Source organism: Copadichromis virginalis, linkage group LG14, assembly GCF_057382275.1.
Source record: "Copadichromis virginalis isolate Kocher_CV1m ecotype Utaka linkage group LG14, C_Virginalis_male_GT1.1, whole genome shotgun sequence".
In the NCBI taxonomy this organism is placed as follows: Eukaryota; Metazoa; Chordata; class Actinopteri; order Cichliformes; family Cichlidae; genus Copadichromis; species Copadichromis virginalis.
The window spans coordinates 39,416,668-39,439,366 of NC_140631.1; the positions used below are offsets into that span (position 1 = coordinate 39,416,668).

The window sequence follows — 22,699 nt, forward strand, 5'->3', positions numbered from 1 at the left end:
GGGTTTAACATTTTCTCTCTCAGGCACATTCAGTGAAACACATAAAGACGACCCAGGTTCTACTTGAGAAAATAATAGATGGTTAAGAAGCAGACTGGACTACTGTAAATAAGACATTTAGTCTCACTGGAACTAGCTGTATAAATGAAGGTTAAATAAATTAAAAATATTTACTGCAAGCAAAATAAAAATATTATCCACCAGCACTGCACCTTTTTCTTCTCTAATCAGAATACTTTAATAATCCTTAAGGAAATTGTGTGGGTTACAGTTGCTCCAGGAGGATAACAGTAACAGACTGAACTAATTAAATAATATAATATATTACAAAGCCTACAAAATATGAGAAATAGCTCTAAATCACAAGCTGCTTTCTGTTTCTACTGAAATAAATGTGCCAATATATAGAAACGGATATTGGAAAATGATCAATAGAAGACTTAAAGACAATAAATGTAGATGTGGTTTTGTTTCCCACTGTAGATGGATAAATAAACAATTTTCCACGAACTGCAGACAATTTGTTTCCTTGCCAGCTTTAGTCAGGCATTGGAAAATCTCATTAAATACATTTTTTAAAAATCTACCAAGATACAATTTTTTTGTGTGCTGCTTTGTCTGCAGCAACTATGTGTTTGCATCATTGTTGTGTTGCAACTTAATATAATAATTTGGAATCTAACATTCCAAATTGGTAATCAGCAACAAGAAACCATAAGGGGTCTCAGTTATTCTGGTGCTGTGACCACCTGGCCAAACTTTCAATATTTTTCCACATGTTTAGGGGGGTGCACCGTTCCTGGAGATACTGCAATACCAGGTCGATGCGTGGAGTGGACGGAGCAAGCCCCTATTCCATCTCCCTGTTCCAAAAATCAATTTAATATATGGTCCCCGGATAGGGGACGTATCAGATACTAAACTGATAAGAACAGATTTTTTTTTTTCTTTTTTATTTTTACTTACAACACCATCTTACATTTCCATTTGCTCAACATTCCATTGAATACTTTTCATATTTCACAAAAACATCTTTTACATCATTCATAATAATCCTTCCACCTGTCCTTAATCGTGTCTATTCCCCATCTTTGTAATTCATGCCGATATATCCCCTCAAATTCCCTCTCTATATCCTTTATTGTTCCCATCTCTTTCCATTCATACCCCCCCCTTATATACCCCTGTCTTGCCCTCCATATCTTAAGTTTTGTAATTGATAACAACATACAACGTATTTTATTTTCCTCCTTCTTTTTATCCTTAGGCCTAAGATAAGTTATTTCCTCATATGTCAAAGCCTCTAGTCCCTTATACCTCCTCTTCATTCCAGCCCATACCTTTTTTGCATATTTGCACCCCCATAGGACGTGTTCAATCGTTTCTTCCTCTATGCAATTATCCCTCGGACATTCTTTTAACTTCCCCAAATTATGTGCATACATCGTAGTCCTTACAGGTAATTTCCTATGTAGGTGCATCCAATTAAAATCTTTCAAAACATTCTTATAACTCTTATCCTGTGCGTATTCCCAAACTTCCGAACTCACTATCCCCTGGTTGTAGTTAGCATTCCTCACCAGTTTTTTATACAGAAGTTTATGATTTTGTATTGTATCCACCTCCCTGCACTCTATATGTCTCTTTCCCCACTTAACCATCCTCTGAAAGTATTCTGGTCTTGTCTCTGCCTTCGGCCCCTGATTTTCCCACCCAATTAAAAACCGGTATGGAATAGCTAACCAGAACCATAACAATATCTGACATTTATGAATATATGGCTTCTTTAACAGCGTACACACATTTGCATAAAAAATCGTATCTAACTTTAACGGAATGTTCGGTACCCCTTTTCCCCCATCGGCAACCTCCTGATACATTTGTACTCTCTTTACGTACTCGTAACCTCCCCATATAAAGTTAAATATTCCCCTCATTATTTGTGCTCTAAATACTTGTGGCATCGGGAACACATAGCCTAGATACAATAATTTCGGCACCACCTCACTCTTTATCACTAACACCTTCCCAGTAATTGTAAGCTTCCTCATTTTCCATAGTCGTAATTTCCTTTCCACCTCTGCCATCTTCCCCTTCCAGTTCCAAATAGCATCGCCCTCCTTATTCCCAAAAGAAATTCCTAGAATGTCCATAGGACCTTCACACAAAGTATAATCACAAATATTTTCCCTTCTACCTTCCCACGTCCCCAAGTACTTATATTTTGTCTTTTCCTTATTTATTTTTGATCCTGTAACTTCCTCATATATTTTTAATATTTCCACAACTTCTCTTAAACTGTCGTCGTCCGCTAAATATAGTATAGTATCATCCGCATATTGAGATATTTTCAAACATTCCCCCCCCGGCATCATTATCCCCCTCACTCTTTTATTCTCCCGAATCGCACAAGCCAATGGTTCAACATATAATACATAGAGTACCACCGATAACGGGCACCCTTGTCTCAACCCCCTCGCTTGATGAACTTTTTCCGTGAGGAACCCGTTCAATTTGATTTTTGAATATATCTCTTTATAAAGGATCCTCACCCACCTTATAAATTGTTTTCCCAAGCCCATCTTAGTCATTACCTCCCACAAAATTTCGTAATCTAGCCTATCAAATGCCTTTTGTTGATCTAAACTTACACAGATTGCCGCCATTTTTCTATCCTTTACATATGCAAGTATGTCTCTATGTAATTGTATATTCCATGAAATTTGTCTCCCCTTCACCCCACACGTTTGATCACTTCCCACTATATCCGACATTACCCCTACCAATCTATTTGCAATTATCTTACTTAAAATCTTATAATCTACACATAACATAGTGAGCGGTCTATAATTATCAAGTAAATGAGGATTCCCTTTCTTAAATAATAACGAAATCACTGATACTGATAAGAACAGATACTACACTTGATCTTAGCCAAAAGGCCGAGAAGCGATACCGGGAATATGTCGGAGCAGACGGAGTCACTCCCCGCACAGTCTCCCTCACTGACGGTTCGGAAACGTGGTACTCTTCCGTCCAATAGGAAGCAGAAAAGCAAAAAACAAGTAGTACACTTAATTTAACAATATTAATGTTATAAAACTCACGCCCATTACGTTAAATACAAGTGCTATTTTCACTAACGAAACAGAGATTTAATTTAGCAGAAAGAGTTAATGTTTTTACGTTTCTAGTTAAGAAAAAACGAACTTCACTAGCGGTCTCTGGTGGCGCGGAGGGCTTACTGCACTCTTTAAGTTACACTCTAGGGTATTTACAACAGTCAACTCCATGAACAAATTGTAAATATTAACGAAAATCCTTTTTGTTCTGGCTCGAGAATGTAATATGTTTCACAATAATGAGCATTGTTTTCAAAATGTGTTCCATTATTTCACAATATCATTCTCACATTACATATCTGTGTCTTATTTATTCACATAGTTATTTATTTCATCTTGACCTATTTATTTATTTAATTTTGAACACTTTGGAGTTCCATAGAAACTGACTTACTAAAAGTCTCCGTCAACCTGCTAATTGATGCTCAGGTGGCGTCGAACTAGATCTGAGCATGCGCAGTGGTGGTGAGTTTGACCCACTAACTTGAACCCTCTATTAAGTACCAACAGTTTTATTGTTACTTCGTGAAATAGTTTGCCATCATATAAATGTTGTTTTTTTTTTATCGGAAGCTTAATGTAGCCTTTTCACAAATAATTATGTTGGAGTTTTTATACAAATATAGCATTTATTCTGTATTTAGTTATTTTTATTTAACTTTTATTTTCATTTTTAAGACTTTCACTAAGGACTCACTACTGATGGACTGTGCCACTTAACAAAATTTAATAAAAACAAATCTCCTTTTTTGTATTTTATTTATTGATTTATTTTTACAAATATCCTCCCCCTGCTTGAATTAGCCTATGATCTTTGGTTTAGGTTTGAAACACCAGGATGAACAAGGTAGAGGCAACTGCTACAGACCCTGGATAGCTTAGATGGTAGAGTATCAAACCGTTAACCCAAGGGTACAGTGTTGAAGTCCCTATTCAAGTGAAATGAAAGTCTCTTAAGTGCTTGTATTAAAGTTTAAAGTGGTGGATTTTGGGCTTAACGTTTCTGTAGCGAGCCTGGAGAGGTGAAGTTATGCTCAAGAGAGAAGTCAGTAGAAACAAAGACAGAATACATGTGTGTGAAGGAGAGGGCAACAGGTAGAAAAGTAAAGATGCAAGGAGTAGAGAGGGTGAAGGTTTATGATTTTAAATACCTGTGGTCAGCCATCCAAAACAACACGCAGTGAAGAAGAGTACAGGTGGGGTTGAGTGGGAGGAGATGATTGTCGGTGGTGATTTGTGATAGAAGGATAACAACAAGAGCGAAAGAGGAGCTTTACAAGCTGGTAATGACGCCTGCTGTCATGTATGTTTGGAGACGGTAGCACTGACAGAAAGGCAGGTGGCAGAGTTGAAGATGCTAAGATTTTCGTTGGGAGTGAGCAGGATGGAAAAGGTTAGAAATGAGTACATCAGAAAGACAGCTCAGTTTGAGCTAGTGTCAGCGTATGGATGGGCATCGGGGGTCCGGCCCACCAAGTAAAGTCACTTTGCCCTCTCAGCTGATACAGTTCCACAATAACTTATACTAATCCAAACCAGATTCAGGAGACAAATTTGGGAGCTACTTTAAGATTAGGCTTCAAATTTTCCTTTTTGATAGAGCATATAGGGTTGGATCAGTTGACCCTGCATCTTCCCTTAATTTTGCTGCTTAGATTTGGTGCTATATTAAATACAACTGAATTGAAATAAAATTCAACTGCTGCATGGCTGCAGTGTGAGTTCAGTGTAACTATTTAGTTCACAGCAGTTTAGTGCTTCAGCAGCAATCCTGCTAACCAGCGTGACAGAGGACACTGAGCAGATAAGACTGCACACACCAGACACTGAAGTACCTTTCATGTGTCTTTGAAACTTAAAAAGAGGTCATTCATGTGTGCTTGTGCAGCTAGTTTGAAAGCATGACATGCCCATCAAGTTCAAATAGTCTGTAGGCGGTGTTGAGTTGAGCAGTTATTTCTAAGTCCTCGTATTATTATTATTATTATTATTATTCCTTGTATTTAGATGAAGATTGTTATTTTGTTATTGATAAATTCAAAAACTGGGGCAAAATGGAAATAACCTGGAAATGCACAGGAGGACTAGAACAGAAGCAGAGCAGGTCAATCAGGAGTTGTGGGCAGCACCGACGTGACAAGTACTTACGTTATAGGGAGCTGTGTGTCTCCACAACTGTTCTCAAACTAACGAAGGCGCTTGGACAGGAGACGAAACCTGATGTCCTCCTTCACTTTCAACATTTCTTTCAACTTTTGACTAAGCGTGTCAGTGAAAAGCTATGAAACGGAAGTTCAGCCCTCAAATCAATCCCAGTTGTTTATCCGCTTTTATTGTGATAATGAGGGAACGGGCCTCACATGGCCAAGAAAGTGCATATGGTACTTTTGAGTCTTTTAAAATATATTAAAATAATAAATCCTCAGCTAATGCAACCCCCTTGAATTAAAGCTTTAAGTTTAAAGAAATTCAATCATGTCTTCAGCGTTTGAGTTAAAATCCACTGTGACACTGTACAGAGATACAAAAACTGTATTACTGCCCCCCCCCCCCCCCAAAAAAAAAACAAAAAACCAAACAAACCTTTGCCTTTATAGCTAAGAATTAAATTAATTACATTTGTTTTTACCTGGTGACCGGTCTGTCGAAACAGAGACACAGGCATCCATTCATTAAGCTAATTTAGCGTCACCAGTTAACCTAACATGCATAAAGGATACTCATGTGGGTACACATGGGAAAGCCCCCAGCCCACCGATTCAAATCCAGGACCCTCTTACTGTGAGGTGACCACCACTACTTATTAATCTGCAAAACATTTCACTGTATTTATGAGTCGAGACATGAAAAATGTCCTTTACGTTTCAGATTACAGCAAGTGTTTGATAGCTGGATGACTCTACGAATCACTGACTTTGATTGTTATATTGGTTCAGTTATAAAAAAAGACTCAGACACGTTGAACCTTGAAAATAAATAAACTATATTTAAATAAGGTCAACTTCACTTGATTAAAGACCTTCGTTTTCTTTCAGGAACACGTTACACCTCATGCCATGATTCAAAACCGAGTTTTTTTCTAAGATTTTTTTTGTTGCATTTCATAAAAAAACTTAAATATCATCTTTAGTTAATTTATTACAGTATCGAATAAATGTTTATGTCTATCACATGACATCGTAATAATTTCAGTCATTATTTCCCTACAAAGATTCAGGCAGAGAGAAATTTTCATCATCACAGGAAACGACTTCACAGAGAGACACACTGAAGAGAGCAAGACCCGGGAGGGGAGGAGAGGAGGCTGAACACGAACACAGACACTGAAATATCATACAGCAACAAACAAAAAGATGACCTGGGATGTAGCCTGGACCCAGCACAGCAGGATCTCTTTTCACAGCTTCTACAGAAACAGGTGAGGAGGAGACTCTGACTCCAGGAATGGTGCTTGTTTGTGTTTCTGTTCAGTCTGTCTGAACCGAGCAGTGGTTGTGCGTGTCACACTTGCTCACTTTATTTCACAAGGGGAATCGATCTGACAGAATGACCGACAGGCATCCATCACAGTAGACCATGCTGCTATAACGCACGTACACCGGGCTTCTTCGTCATGCATGTGCAGGGGAACACAGGAGGGGATGTAAACATGGATGCACACTGGGGAGGGGCAGGTAAGGAGGGGAGGCTGATAAGAGCCGGGGGTGGGGGCATTACATCTAGCTACAGAACAGCGAAGACCAAAGGCCGACAGTTAGTACAGAAGTTTGTGGAAACATGGAACATTGTCCGGACATTGTAGACAGTTCTGTTTTTGGCTCCTGGGCCACACCGAGGTCACAAATGCACACATTGTGGAGGTGATTCGCTCTGTTCCTGCTGGTGCTAGTCATTACACAAGAGTTCAGCAGACCTCTGCATGTGTGCGTGTGTGTGTTTCATATCTAATGTTGGTCCCACCTGGTGGTTTGAGTGAGTACTGTTCAGGGGATTGTTTGAACCTCACACACAACAAACCTGCCTCACAGCCACAGCTAATATCTACAAAACTTTAGCTCACAACAGCCTGAGACTGACAATTATACTGGCAATGTTCCACACTGTTTCTTTATGTAAACATGCTACTTACACTCAAAGTTCCTCCGTCACAAGGACAACATGAAGAAGTGTACACTGGCGGAGGGTTACAACAAACACTGCGGCAGGAAAAAAAGACACGGACCGAGCTCGAACAAAGTAAGCTGCAGCTGAACCTTTTCTCGTATTGCACATTGAAACTTAATTCCATGAATAAACTCCAAACTGTTCTCCTCAAGGACCTGCAGCACATCTTATGCTTAGAGAAATAATCTTCTATAAATAAATAAATAAATATATAAATGATCTACTATACATGAAAAACAAAGACACAAATGAGTTAGCGGACCGTGTATTTCAGTAAATTAGATGCTTTAAAGTTTGGTTATGATGCACTACTACACCGTTAAAGGGGAGATTCCTCTCTGTGGAAAATATATCAAAGTCTAATCCACTAAATTCAGACACCATGTAGTCTACATACCAGCTTTATACACTGAAACTATCCTAAATGTCGTTTAGAAATACAAAAAAATCTACCTTGGCTACATCTGCAAGGAAAAAGATACAAAACTGGATTTTAGAAAGTTTACAAAGTTAGTCAGGGTTAACCAATCGAATCCTTTTCAAATTGTCATGTTTAACAACAATAATGAAGAGTTCCACTTGTATAGCACTTATCATCTGTGGGTGAGAGGTTTAAAATGCAATGTCCTCAAAGAAATATATTTAATAGGACTGAAATTAGGCAGTTACAATACTAATAATAATAATAATTGAAGCTTTTAGTCATTATTATTATTATAAGACAATCTTACTGCTGTTTGTTGTGACATTTTTCACATGCTGGCTTTCCTGCTTCATGCATCTCAGTGCTGAACATAGTAGCTCTGAAATGCCAGCGTGGAAATGTCGAAACAAATCAGAGCGTGTTCGCACACCGTCCAGTGTTTTATGGTGTATTTAGCAGCCAATTTCTTCAGTAGCTTGTGAACATTTGTTCCAAGTCTGCCATGCAATACTGAGCAACACATGCATGCCTTGCAGAGCCGTGTTTCCTAATGCATTTCCCATAGAAACCAGTCTCTGCTGTGGCACTATGCCACTCCCGTGTAGACATCCTCATTTGAAGTAGACCCTCTGGTGAAGGAGAGGCGATGAATTACATTGCACGGGACAACATGATGGGTCCACCTGGATCTGGTGTTAGCCGAACCAGTGGAAACTCGAGACAGTTCTCCCTTCGTATATTGCACAGTAACCACTTATAGAATGATGGAGGAAAAGATAAGCACAACACAGTGTTTTAGTTATGTTAAATAAATAAAGTGCAGCCTGGGCAGTTTGTACAGCAGAAATCTTGAATACTAGATTTTTTTACTTGAGCTTCCCTTAAGGCATTTTTTGTTTGCTATCTTAAAGCATCAGTGTGCTGTAGACTACAGTCCTGCAGCCTAATTAATGTGTAGATTATTAGCTTTTTCCTAACAAATGCTGCAGACCGGATGTTGATGATCGCAGTCAGCAACTTTAGAGACTTTATTTTTGAGAGTAAACTAACACTGTTGAGTCCTGTTGTCTGCCCATGCTGCTGTTGCTTACGATAAAGGAATGGACGAGTCTGCCACTAACAGTAACACAGTGATGGCTGACTGCAGCTCATCAGCCCATCTGACTGCCTCAGACAAAGTTTTTAAATGACACTGCACACATCGGGAGTGTGAGAGCGCATATTTGGTCCTTCAGGAGATGAAAATGTCCTTTTTGTTCCTCCTGGACCAAACGGCTTCTTCTGTTTTATACAGGAAGATTTAACATCAAGGACTAGCTGACAGTTTCTGTTCACCGAGTCGACACAAAAACACAGGGATGTAATTTACAGGTGGATAATCAGGCTGGTTATTCCCTTTTTCATAGCATGTACATGACATATAATGTGAAGATGCTCTGTACATGGCTATACATGCAAAAAATAATCCTTCAGCTTTATATGCAAGCCCCTGTCAGAGGGGCTGTGGTCTGGTAAAGCGAGTGGTACACGGATGTTCTTTTAGTCAGTGTTACACTTATGCAGCTTCCTATTTGCTTGTTTTGGTTGCTAAAACTTTTATTTTCCACTTAGCATGTCGCTAAAACTAAAACCGCTGACATTTGTAATCTTTGCAACTACCAGTGTTCCAGTCTGTGCATGAATTCGAAAATCATCTAAGCTTTGCTGACAACGACAGTAGAAACCTGCGTTTCTGCCTCTGCATCCTTTTGTGTGGCAGCCTGCCCTGTGAAATTACTGCACTCTATATTTGTACTATTTACAGCGCGTGTGGAGAGCCACCTTCAGCTATACTGTGTATTAGACAAGCATCACCACTATATAAGAATCTCTTGTAGTAAACAAATGTAATGTTGTTGTAAACATTTGACTCCTTATTTGATGCAGTGCTCCTCCACTTCCTCAGTGAAGAAACATGAAGCTGCAGAGTTGGTGGACTGAATGAGAGACTAAAGGAAAACAAAAGTATTTTTCCTTCTATGCTCACAGGATTGTGATCCATCTCAGTGGTCTGATCCTGCAAGTGAGCTCCTCAACTCAACTCAACTCAAAAATAAATAAATACACACCTGGCTTTAACGTGAATAAAGCATCCTCTGACTGACCTGACCTTCTTTTTACCTCTGAATCTCCCGTCACAGTCATTCTCTGTCACTCTCCGTCTGCTCCCCGTTAACTATCTGCAGTAACCTTTCGTTTTCACGCTCTCACCCTCCAAAAATACTTCCTCTTAACCCTCATCTTTCAAGTAACAATGAGTGTGTTTGAAATGCGCTGTTTACACATGCTTAAATGTAGTGTTTGTGTGTTTGTGAACATGTATCTGAAGCCCTATTAACCAGATGAATCTTACACTTGTTTCGTGTTAAACCGTGGACCGAATGGACTGACAGTCAAAGATTTTGTGTGTGCTGCTGTGCAAAATTCTTCTGGAACATTCTTCATCTCCTCTTTAAAAGCCGTTGATGTGACAGTAGGCCTCCAGGCTGGAGAAGAGGATGTAGAGGAACCACAGACCCAGGAACAGGAGGGTGGTCAGGAGGCGGGACCCCTTCGGGCCGCCGAGCTCTCCGCCGATGGAGGGCCGGCGTCTGAACAATAGCACGGACATGCAGATGAACGCGAAGATGGTGAAGAGCGTGACGGAGAACGCCAGTGATCCAGGATCCACCTGGAACTCCTTTCCTTTGATTCTCCAGTACACGGCAGCCACTGACCACGCCACTCCGATCCCCAGGAACACGTTAACTGCGTTGCTGCCAGTGACATTTCCAACCGATGCGTCCGCATGCTGGTCCTGTATGGCAGCCACTTTGCTAGCAAAGGTGTCTGGGGGAGGAAAAAGTGGAAAATGTGGGTCATACACCTTCAAGCACACACAAACAAACACACAGACAGAAAGACAATCGCCCTCCCAGAAAATGTTTCTTATCCATCCATCCATCTATTCGCTTCCACTTCTCCTTTTCAGGGTCACGGGGGGCGCTGGAGCCTATCCCAGCTGTCATAGGGCGAGAGGCAGGGTACACCCTGGACAGGTCACACAGAGACAGACAACCATTCGCACTCAGCTTCACTCCCGCATTCACACCTGTGGACAATTTAGATTAAACAATTAACCTATCCCCACAAACTGCATGTCTTTGGACTGTGGGAGGAAGCCGGAGTAATGTTTTTAATAGAAAGCAATTAGATGATTCCAAAGAGACAAACAATGACCAAAAAGATACAAAAAAAAAGAAAAAAAAACAACTGCAAAGGTACAAAATGATTGACAGAAACTCAAAGCAACTACAGAGAGATCCAAAATTACTTTAATGAGGCTCAAAGCTTGTGTCCAATAAGATATAAAATTATTTAGAGACACAAAAATGACAAAAAAGTGACTAAAAACAACTAAAAAGATGCAAACTGACAAATAGACACAAAATGGCCAGAAAGACAAACAAATCACCACTATTCTTATTGTATATATTGTATATCATATTCCTCTGTTCCCTGTCTCTCTTGCTGCATTGAGCATGTGTATGACAAAAGAATTTACCTCGGGATAAATAAAGTTCTTCTTATCTTATCTTACAAAACAAAAGATACAAATAAATGATTATAAACAGATGCAAAAAAGCAAAATGGCTGAAAGACACAAAACAACTACAAAGAGTTACAAGTTACAAAGTGACACTACATGCACTCATAAATCTGGGTATTCTCCCATAATCCATCAAAAACTCCTTTCTGCCTTTTCTTTCTCTCACACAGTGAAACGGGACATTTACTCACCTGGAATGGAAGTTCCCAGAGCCACAAACACCACGGCGGTCACGGTGTCCCGCAGCCCCACAGTGCAGCCGAAATGTGATGCCAAATCCCCGATGATGGCGGTGAGGAGGCCGATGACGCTGATGGACACGAAGAAGCAGGCCCAGCCGTTCCAGTACTCTGTTGGCGGGACGCAGGCGAACAGAACCTTCCAGAAGACAGTGAGGAAATGCATGACGTAGTCATAACAAGATGGAAGGCGCTCCTCACGACCTTCCTCCTCGTCATCATCGCCATCACCTGGAAGAGCCAAACACACAGTGATATTTTTTACAGGTTACGAACAGCATGGAGATCATACTACTCAGAGTACTCAGGGGGTTTGGACCCAGTACGTGACCTGGGTTTACGCTGTCACGAGGAAGGTCTTTTTGATTCTGTAGGTGATGTGTGGGATTCATGTCCTGCCAGTTTCATGGCGTGGCAGGATATTAATCCCATAAATGTGCTGTTGCAGTCGTAGCTCTCTAACCCTGAAGTGACCAAACTATCTTAGCACCTTAAAGGACAGAGCGGCCTTTGACTTTTGTACAGGAACACTTTAAAAAATCTTTATCATACTTTTACTGGGTACTTTATCTATTATATATTTCTTAAATGTTGAAATGTTAAAGAAATAAGCTTATTTGAACAGTCATCATCTCTTACTTCATACAAACCAGATTAAAAAAAAAAAATCTTATATTTAACATAACAAAATACAATGAAAACAAAACCCATCACGGTAAAAACACATTTTTCATTATCCACTCCATAACAGGGGCTAATTCCTGTAAAAAGCTATGAAAAGTTGTAGAATTAGACAAATTAATGATATAGGAAACATTTTTATAATAGAAATTTCACAGCTACACATAGAAATATGCTTCAAGGAATACAGTTAGCTGACTGTCTGCAGAGATCTGTTACTTCCACTAGATGGTGGCCTTCACTTACAAATCTGACCTCCACCGACCCTTCGTGCCTGAAAAAGGCAGCTATTTAAAATATTAGACTTATTATTTTTCTTACACTACAGACTAGAAGCATGCTAATATATTTTACTGATTAGAGGAGCAGTTTACAGCAACATTTGGTGCTTTGTTTTTAGGGATTGAATTATGTCTAATTCAAGCATCTTTTTCTCATTTAGCATAATTTACCTGCGATGTTGTTACGGTTTTACATTTCAGTTAAATCACACTGTCACACAGAATTCAATGACAGACAGAGAGATTGGTGTTTCCATAAGAACAGATGACTCTATTTTCTTCAATGTGTTTTTTCTATACAACATTTACAGATCAATGCCTTTGGAAGTGACACAATAAAACAACAACATTACAAGCTAGCATGTTTTTGTACATGTGACATGCTGGAGATGCTGTCTGAATCCAAGAAGAGGAAACGGCACACACTGGGCTACAGGGACCGGTAGAGGTGGGTGTAGGACTAGACAATAATGATGATTAAACACCTCAGCGACCCTGGGTAAGGTGTTCCCACAGCTCTGCTGCTACCCTGCTCTCTCTCGCTAAGGGCAACGTCTCTGTGATGAATCAGCTGTTTATGTGCTTGAGAAGAGGAATGAATCTTTTCTTTTTTATCTGACTAATTTTTGGGGCGAAGATACAATGTAACAAATGCACGCTGAGTACATACTGTGTGTAAAAATAGATGTAGCAACCAGGTCTGGAAAATAAAGCCTTTCTTTTAAATGAAATTCTTTTAAATCACCAGAAAGCTGGGAACTCTTGAGGTTGAAGAAAGGAGACTTGTACATGAGCTCCCTCACCTTCCTGATGCGTTTATGCTCTTAATTGGTAATTTTAGATGACAACACAAAGAACATGAAGGTCATTTTGTAGCATTTGAGGATAGAGGATAAAGCAAGGTATGCTTCATCAAGGGATTTACAAGTCACCCACATATGAAGACACAGTGTCACTTTGATTCTAACTCCGATCCACCCCTCCCTTAGCTGATGATGCCACAACGGTGACGTCACAGTATATCTTTTATATACAATCTGTGATCCTGGTATAAGGCCCCGCCTTGGTAAAATCCCCCTTTTACCCACAACATTTGATCAGTCTTCTCCTTCAGTGAAATTCATCTGGCAGCTTTTAAACAGCCAATGTCAGTATCTTCTAAAGCAAAGCTGGGAAAACTCTGCATCTCATTATTAAAACAAAACACAAAGAGGGCAGACTTCATGTTGCCTGAGTGATTTTGAGTTCACTGTTTTGAGCACATTAAAAGGTGATTGGACATTTTTTAACATGAGTTCTGGCTTAATGTGGAGATAGTTAACTTGCCAGTGAACACAGACAGGAAGCTGTATTACAGCTGATGGTGCTCAAGTCTGAACAGCTGTTGAACTATAGCTGTGTTAAACATCCCTGTAAGCGGGAGCCCAGGGAGGGAACTTCCCCTCCTATCTATCTATATTAAATCTTACTATTACTGACCAGACTTGTAACCACTGAGCATCTTAACTGGGAGGAGTGATTTTCTGTGTATCCTACCAAGAGACTGTAACTTGGCTAAATTCTAGTCATCAAATGAAAACTTGTGCATACAAATCTGAGTTACCAAAACTGTCTTCCTGAAGAATCTTTAATAAAAAAAAAAAGACGATGCAAACAATCAGGTGTCGGTAGCTAACAAGGCTTTGTTCAGGCTGGCGTAACATTAATACCAGTCTGCTGGCTGGGTGAAAGCTCACTCATTCAGCAGCCTCCTTCTATCCTAATCCTGTGCTGTCTTATAGCTATACACACATTAGGCCAGACAGTCTACATGAATTACACCAGCATGAAGCAACATTACAGTAGCACTCCTATCTCTACTTGAACCTAGTAGTAGTGGACTAATTGGGTAATGACACGGTTTTGTAATTGTGTCCCTGTACACCTAATGGTGGATTTTAAAACATAATCAAGATGTGACTGAAGTGCAAATGTTGGGGCTTTAGTGTAAAAAAAGGGATCAACAGCTTTTCTTTTAGTTTCATTCGTTTACAAAATGCTAAAACGTCAATTTAATTCATTATGAATCAAGTCGATGTGTCACAGCAGTCTGCGTGAGGGTGTGGATCAATTTTTAAAGCACAGTAGACTCTTTAATGGCACTTTTACAGATGGCCAAAATCAAAATCATTGTTACGTGTCTGCAGGCTGCATGTTTTCTTTCCCTCTCCTTTTGTTTGCCATTTTCTCAGGTACACAGACTGCAGGCTGGTGTCAATTTGGGGATTTCCAGCTAATTAGAGGAAGGAGGCTTTGATTGGACAAACCAGGAGTGCACACCTTGATAAGGAGACTCACCTGTGGCTGGGGGCAGATCTATCTTCCTTGCTTAGAATTGTTTGGCACATGTGTAGAGTGCTGCTGGTGTATTTCATTTGTTTGAAGGTTGTGGTTTGAGTAAAGAGGAGTAGCTAAGTCTGGGGACCCCATACACCTACTCACATGGAGTCCTTTCTGTTAGAAACACTAGATAAGTAGGTTGGTGTCATCCATGTTTTTTTTTGGCCCAACCTAACTGTCCCTTTCTCCCCCATATTTGTTGTATGAATTTTGGTTATTGTTTTTGTGAGAAAGCTGCCATTAAACTTGTTTCTGTTTATAAAACTTGTACCGAGTATCTGGAGTTGTTGTGTTACCCCCTCCTGCCCTCGAGGAGGCGTAACAATCCTAAACTTCAGATGATCCTCGGTCACACTCACAGCTTCTGCTTAGACTGGCTGACTGTGTCGTTAAAGGGGGGAGAGCGTCCATGTGACAGCTGTTTGTTCACTCTAGTAATGCGTCCACTGACAGACTCTCACAAACAGAGCTCACCTGCACTGACAGTGACCGCCTCCACAAACTGTTCCCTCCAGGAGTGTGTGCCGATAACCAGCGCCAAGTTGGTCTTCTTAATGAGCTTGTCAACAGTGCTCTGCCAATCACAAGCACAACACACTTCATTAGCAAGCAATTAAATCCAAGGATAGGTGACAAGAGTCACTCAGGTGAGATAGAGCTTGTTAGTCATGCTTTGTGCAGCTGAAGGGAAGAGGAGAAAAGTTTAGGGGGCCTTCAAAAACTCACACATATGAGTTTACCTGTCAGGAGGACGGTTTTGGCTTAAAAGTGCAGCCGGCAGGTGGGACGGCTCTAATAAAAGATGCTCCTGCGCTGCGTTATAGGAAGTGTTAGGAGGAAGACTATTTCTGGGCATTTGATTCAGTTTTGACAGTTACAGTGTATGAAAAAAGGATTTGCCCGCTCGTTTGTATTTCAGATCATCAAACACAATGTAACATAAAGCTAGGCAAAGGAAACCTGAGTAAATGCAAAATGCAGTTTCATTTCATTTATTAAGGGGAAAAGCTCTGCACTCTGATTTTCATACTAACAGTGCTGACCTTAAGGACAACCAACCAGATCCAGCTGACGGTTTACCTGCAAACTCTCACAGAAGCTGAACAGATGCATATCATAAAGACGAGCTTTGTTTGTCTTTGTGATTTCTTACTTGCAAAGAATCTCGGGACCTTTTGCATATTAGGTGATCGTGTTAACCACGACCACCTAAATTAAATGACACTGTATTTAGTTACGAGTTGCGTAAGCTTTCATAACATCTGTCATATATGAAGTGAGGCCGACAAAGACACCACATCAGATATTTCACTCACTGCTGCATGTGTTACACATTTTTTTCTTTTTCTTTTCAGATTATTTAATTTTCCATATAATGACACACCCATCATCAGTTCGATTCAGTTAGAGGAGCTGTGTGTAGACCTCGAAGCCAAAACGTCAACATCTGGGCATCGATGATAAAATCGTCTCTGTATGATTGAAGTACGTGCAGTTTGTCTGCAGCTGCACAAACACATGAGGTAAAAGCTCAGTGTGCTCGGTCGAGTTTGGAGCTGTGAAACTCACTTCAGCAATTTAACCAGCAAACACAAGAAGGAGCAGATGATACAGTGCAAACATGCACACCTCTCCCACTGTTTTACATACTTCACAGTGACTGCGTTATTCCTCAAGGTCACTCACACTATCCACTAATGATGAGCGACAAGTACAATTTTATTTGATCACAAGGGGTTGGTTTAATCAAGCGGAGGATGACGATCTGGTGTCTCAGTGGACGGTGTTTGATGTGATGATGGAATGATGGCTCTCCTCCGTCGGCGTTGTTGATGTTTGTTCAGCGCTCGTTCCTCGTGTAATTAATCCTCAAACAAATCCAAGCTTCTGCTCGCGTTTAATTGGCTTAGAGTGAGACTGGTGTTTGAGTTGTTCGTGTCCTTCGTTGAGCTGACCTTATCTGCTTTGACACATTTTGTGTTAATTAGATTTCAGATCATTCAGAGGAAAGCATAAAAGCAAACAAGGTGTATTTCAGCTTATTGTGACAGCACTTGTGTTATTCACTGCATTTAAGAAGGATTTTCATGATTTAAAACCTGTGAAACACCCACTGCTTACATAAGAGCTGATGATAACAGGAATTAAGAGAACTTGTTGATGGTTAAATTATTTAATTTTGTGTATTTCACACAGACTCAGACCTGTAATACAATAAAAACCTCCTAGCAAAACAGAAAATGGTCCTTTCACATGAGTGACCTGATACGATTCCTTAATTAAACGTTCGTGAAGTGTAATTAAAAATGACGGATTATCATCCATCCAAATGGTCCTTCTGCATGTTTGTCACCAGTAAACTAATCTAATGTTATTGCTTGGAGCATGCAGGAGGCAGAGGGCTTATGTGGAGGTGGTGGCTGCTTTTATTTGCTTAAAATACAACCTGAGCTCAGCCCAAAGCACCATGCAAATATCTGGACAGCTTGCAGAAGAAAGAAGCACACGGAGGATGCTTTGCAAACTCTGAGAGAGTCTGCATCCTCCGTGCGCCTCGACAGAGCTGCTATATTGAGGGCAACTCATGCATTTTCAATAATTTAAACCCACTTTAGACCGGCACACTGAGAGAGGGTTAAGACCGAGGTTTAACAATGTGAGAAAGAGCGTAAAGGTGGATTGCATAACTCTGCCAGGAGAGCACAGTTCCTTCTATTTAGCATTTGTTTTTGCCCTCAGAAATCAGTAAATTAACCTCTGTCTGCAGTGCAATGGAAATATCATGAGGTCAAAGAAAGATGTGAGGGAAAAGAGAGTCTCAGTGCACAGAAAATGCAACCTCTCTACTCTAAAGGCTTCTTCGTGATGTGACCGTAGATGCCTGCTGGGTTGATAACACCCTGAAGATTGTGACTCATGCGTGCATGCTCTCCCTGTGTCTGCATGTCCTCCAGCTTCCTTCCACAGATGAATAACGTGAATATTGGGTGATTGTAAATTGGTCGTAGGCATGAATGGTTGTGTCTCTCTCTGTCTGTGTTAGTGCAGCAGTAGACTGATAACTTCCATAGTGTACCCTGCTACTGGGCCTACAACAGCTCCAGCACCCGAGAGACTCTGAACTGGTAAGAACTGGTTAAGAAAATGAATGGATGGATCACCATAATTAACATTTACATGGTGGGATAGAATTATCTTCGTTTCTTTCATAAATAAAAGGTCCAGCAGATGCTAAAGGTGGTAATAGAAAAGCACTGAGCCACCTGTCCTTATAAATAAACAGTTGCCATGCTTATATGGAATATGTGCATGGCATGAGGTGTGTGTATAAAAAAGTGAAATTCATCAAAGTAATAAAATACAGACATTATTAGTTCACTTGAAATTAAAATAGCACAAAATAAAATGTTATTTACTCGCTGGCTCTGGACCTGTGGTGGCTCTGACTCACTCCTCCCGCCTAAACTAATTCTTAGTCCTAAGCCACTAAACACAACCCAGTCAGAGGAGCTGTAGGGCGAGCTGCAAGTTTGTAGCGTTCCCTTTGAGGCTTTTCAAAGTTAAAACCATGCAAAGGGTCATACATACACTCACTACATACGCTGGCACGGCTGGCAGCCTTAACCCAATTTCCCTCGGGATGAATAAAGTATGATCAAACGATCACTGCCCTCATTTAGGAACTACAACCCAACTGCTATGAAAGACTGTTGGAGTTTGTATTGAGGCCACAGGAGGAAAAGCCCTTTCTTGGAAACACTGAGGTGTGCATTTAAACTTGTTGCAAGTCAGCTTAGGTTTGTTGCGTTTCTTCTAATAACACTACAAATCTAGTGTTACAAAACAAGCCCACATCCTATCACACTCTGTCCTCTGCAGCTCCCTCAAACAACGTGCTGAGCTCTGCTTTATCCCAAATGGAGTTTCTATGCTGCTTCTTCTCCTTTCCTTTTTTTTTAACTGCAATAAATAAATCAAGTGGAGTGATAAACGTTAAAGCTGCTGTGGGGCAATAATCAATAAGTCATCAATGTGTTAAATTTTAACACATTCAATAACTTCAATAAAAAAAAGACATGCAGCAATAAATTTATTTTTACTGCACAGAGAGGACAACGGTGTGACAGAGGAAGAAGAGAAGATGAATCATCACCTTGAACTCATACGACTCTTCAATGACCACCTCCAGACGGCTGTGCTCTCCCAGGATGGGCTTCCCCATCTCTGCTATCCTCCGAGCCTCCTCCTCCTCAGCAGTCATCTGCCCCTCTGTCCCCTCTGTGGAAGATGGATGTGAAGGAAAGAGAAGGGACAGCACAGTGAGACTGGCCTGAAACTAAGAAACTTGTAATGGTACTTCCACAATGAAGTGTTTTATTTTAAGGAGCACTTGTGCGCATCACCATGAGCCTGAAATACGAGTTTTTATGTGTCCGTGACAGATACCTGCGTGTGTGTGTGTGTGTGTGTGTGTGTGTGTGTCGCTCCATGGAGACAAAGGGTGGGTGGCAGAATATTTGTACCATATGTTCAGAGAAATACTAAAATAAAAAAATAATTTAAGGCATAAGCATGTCACATTATGTGAGTCAGTCTAAGGGATTTACATAAGAGTCATTCAATTCATATTTGATCAGAGTGGATTTTTTTAAAAACTGAAAACCCCAAAAGATTTTACTTTTGTCAGTTTTAGTTTCATTATTATCATAATCAAAATGATCATCTTCACCATCATAGATATGGTGATTTAAGCTGCAGTGTTTCCAATTTTACTTACAATAAATAAACAACCTGGTTAACTCAAATTTTCTACCAGCATTAAAACCAGACCAACTGGGGCATAAATGTTTTTCAAACAGGTTAGGGTATGTTTCGGGTGGGGCTTGTACAGCTTAAAGTCAGTAATTCAAGTCAGTTTTAAAATGTTGATACCACAAACAGGTTGACTTGGTTTAAGTGGCAGGCAATAAACAGAATGGAACACACTGAAATGTGTTGAAATCACTGATTTGTTAGTGAATCCATTTCCGTCCTGGAGGAGTTTACTGTACATTTTTTCTTATGAAATTTAAGTTAATGACACTCTTTGTGGAAAACAGTGTTGCTTATGTAAACTATATTTCTGAAAAAATAAAATTGACCCATGAAACCCACATATTGAAACTTAAACCAACAGTTTTGGACTCAAAGATTTATTTTCCTGTGACCCAGAGCAAAAAAAAAAAAATTATTTTGCATAATAAATGACTTAAACAAATAACAAATAAAATTTATAACTGCACAAATCGACTCACTATGCCTTTGTTATTAAAAAAAATAAATCAGTGTTAACAAATGGAAAATTAGTTATGTGAGGCCTTCCTCTTAACCAAGCAACATTGTTGCTTATGACTTATGAGGGGAGGAGCTAAAGCAGCTTGTTTGAGACTGTGGATAAGCCGAGGCTGCAGTATAGCCCTTCAGTTTAAGGATCATCATGAATGTTGACTCATGAAAAGCTTCTCCAGTGGAGTCTGATAATAAAACTAAGCAGCTGAAAATGAGCATAAACGGTCAACTTTAAGCCAAAACAACTCTAACATTTTTCTATGGCATAAATTCAGCTGGCTGAAACAATGCAAAATGCTAATAAGCTAAACCGTGTGCTTTATATACACACCTGCTTCAGTCTGAGAGAGAAAACACTAAAGAGCTTGCAGAAAGAGTTCATTTACGCTGACATATGGCTCAGTTTGGTTTACTGATCAACAGAGTGGCAACGGCAGCTACACCAACCAGAGTTCATCTTGGAGAAATAACCGAGAGCCAATCAGGGTTTGTATTACAGCCAATAATATTTTCCTTACACTAGAGACAGGTAGTAGCTGTCTGGGGGTTCACAGAGAGCTTGAGTTTAAGGCTCATTGTGTTTCGAGCGGGATTTACTCGCGTGGCCTTTCTGCTCAGAGAAAAGAAGAAAGGAAAGAGACGAGGATTAGACCTCCCCTCTCCACTTTATGGTGTATACATCTAATTCCAAAAAGGCTGAGAGCGCAAAGCAGCATATGGCAGTATTCACTGGCACTATTTCAAGCTGTCATAAACACCGACGCACACACACACACACACACACACACTCGGCTTGTGTGACTTCTCTTAGCTTTAAGGTACTTCTCTGAGCACAAACATATTTACCTCAGGGAAGGAGCTCTGCCTCCCCCAGTGTGACAGTCGATGGAGTTGAATGAGAAATTACCTTCAGGTCAACAAGTGTCATTGTAAACCACTTCTACTGGAGAGCTTCCTGCACTCAGCGCACTTTTCCTCAGTCTATGAGCATCTCATTCATGCTTTTTCTGCCTCTAATGGTCGGTCATTTGAGGTTAAAGCTGCTCAGTTGCTTTGATAGCAAGTTTGACAGGAAGTATACTCTAAACTCTGGAAGGTTTAGTTAATGGAAAAATGTTATGGCTGCCTGTTTGTTTACTGCTGGCAGAGCTGAGCATTGATTTTTGATTTTTAACTGTGTTGATCATAAACTTAAAAGAGCTCCTGAAATGAAAATGTGGGAGGACTGCGATTTTGATTTGACATATATTTAATTAAATGTGATCTGACATTTATTGGTAACTGGGTAAGCTCTTTTTGTGGAGCTATTTCTTTTAATAAAACGCTTATATAGATTTTTACTTACTGAGCTACGTGATTTTATGTTGCTTTATTTTTTTGTACTTGTTAGACTGTTTTCTTTTTACGTTATTGAGCTTTTTGAGCTGTTCTATGTTATTATACTTCCCAAGATGGGATTTAACAAAAGTATATCTCACCTCATCTTCTTTCCTTTCCTTTAGCATTATGGATATCATGTAAGACAGCATTTTATTTTAATATAAACAGTTTTGCTTTTTTAAGCTTTCCACACGTGAAACTCCAGAACAATAAGCTGTGTATATAATATAGTATTAATATTCATAATATTCTTGACTTAGAAAGGCCACAAACACTCTGACAAATCTGTACAAACCACCAAGTGTTGATTTTTTTGTGAGTCTTTATTCACAAGCTGCTCACAGCTCTGCTGTGGTCCAGATGCAAACAGGTGGCTATAACAACTTTGCTGTATCTAGAATATAAAAATCATCTGGAATAATTATTGCATCTATGAGTGATTAAAATTGTTAAATTAAAAATTGGAAACTCTTTAAATTAAAATTTCAGATGGGATCATGGGTTTGAAGCTGGAAATCAAAGGGGTGATGTTGGGTGGATATGCTAAACTGTGGAGTGGAAGTGAGTGTCCTCAGGGCGAGGAGCAGAATGGACATGTAGGTGAATTGAACTGAAGTGATGAAGAGGTGTTGGGTAGATTTGTTGTAAGGAGAAATGTGGAAGAACAGATATATGGTTGCTACCAGGACGAAAGGACTGTGGTGAACACCGACTTCAAGAAGAGGCAGGAGCGCAGGGTGGCATAATGGCGGAGAAGGTGCACATAGGTGGATGCAAGCTGGTGTCAGAGGAGAATGCAGCTTGGCAGTCTGTAGGATGACTTTGGAAATTAAGGAGATGATGAATGGTGGAAGCTGAAGAAGGAAGAATGTTGCACAGAGTTCAGGGAGAGTTGAGGCAGACTGAGTGGTAGGAAGAGTCAGTAGATAACTGAGAAAGCACAGCTGTAGGAAAAGTCCCAAGATTTGGTATTTGGTTTATCCTTTGGATAAAGGAAAGAGGGTAGGAAGACTTGGTGGCGAAACAAGGAAGTATAGGACAACATTCAAAGGAAGAAGTTGGATAGTCAGGAT

General features: G+C 40.1%; 1 protein-coding gene, 1 non-coding gene and 1 pseudogene across 6 annotated transcripts in view; all 3 read right to left on the minus strand.

Moving 5' to 3' along the window:
- Positions 1 to 783: 783 nt before the first annotated feature.
- Positions 784 to 974, minus strand: LOC146694633 (U2 spliceosomal RNA). The gene has a single exon (XR_014914994.1). It is a non-coding gene; the product is annotated as a U2 spliceosomal RNA (small nuclear RNA).
- Positions 975 to 2,837: 1,863 nt separating this feature from the next.
- LOC146694634 (U2 spliceosomal RNA) lies at positions 2,838 to 2,954 on the minus strand (annotated as a pseudogene).
- Positions 2,955 to 6,086: 3,132 nt separating this feature from the next.
- The window catches only part of slc8a2b (solute carrier family 8 member 2b), a 212,957-nt gene continuing 196,344 nt past the window's right edge, over positions 6,087 to 22,699 (minus strand). For all 5 annotated transcript variants that reach the window (XM_085430898.1, XM_085430897.1, XM_085430895.1 and 2 more), the window contains 4 exons: positions 19,072 to 19,196; positions 15,393 to 15,492; positions 11,530 to 11,808; positions 6,087 to 10,578 (listed from right to left, as the gene is read on the minus strand). In XM_085430898.1, the coding sequence (XP_085287024.1) occupies positions 10,202 to 10,578; positions 11,530 to 11,808; positions 15,393 to 15,492; positions 19,072 to 19,196 (881 nt within the window). In that variant the 3' untranslated portion in view covers positions 6,087 to 10,201. The remainder of the gene's footprint in view (positions 10,579 to 11,529; positions 11,809 to 15,392; positions 15,493 to 19,071; positions 19,197 to 22,699) is intronic.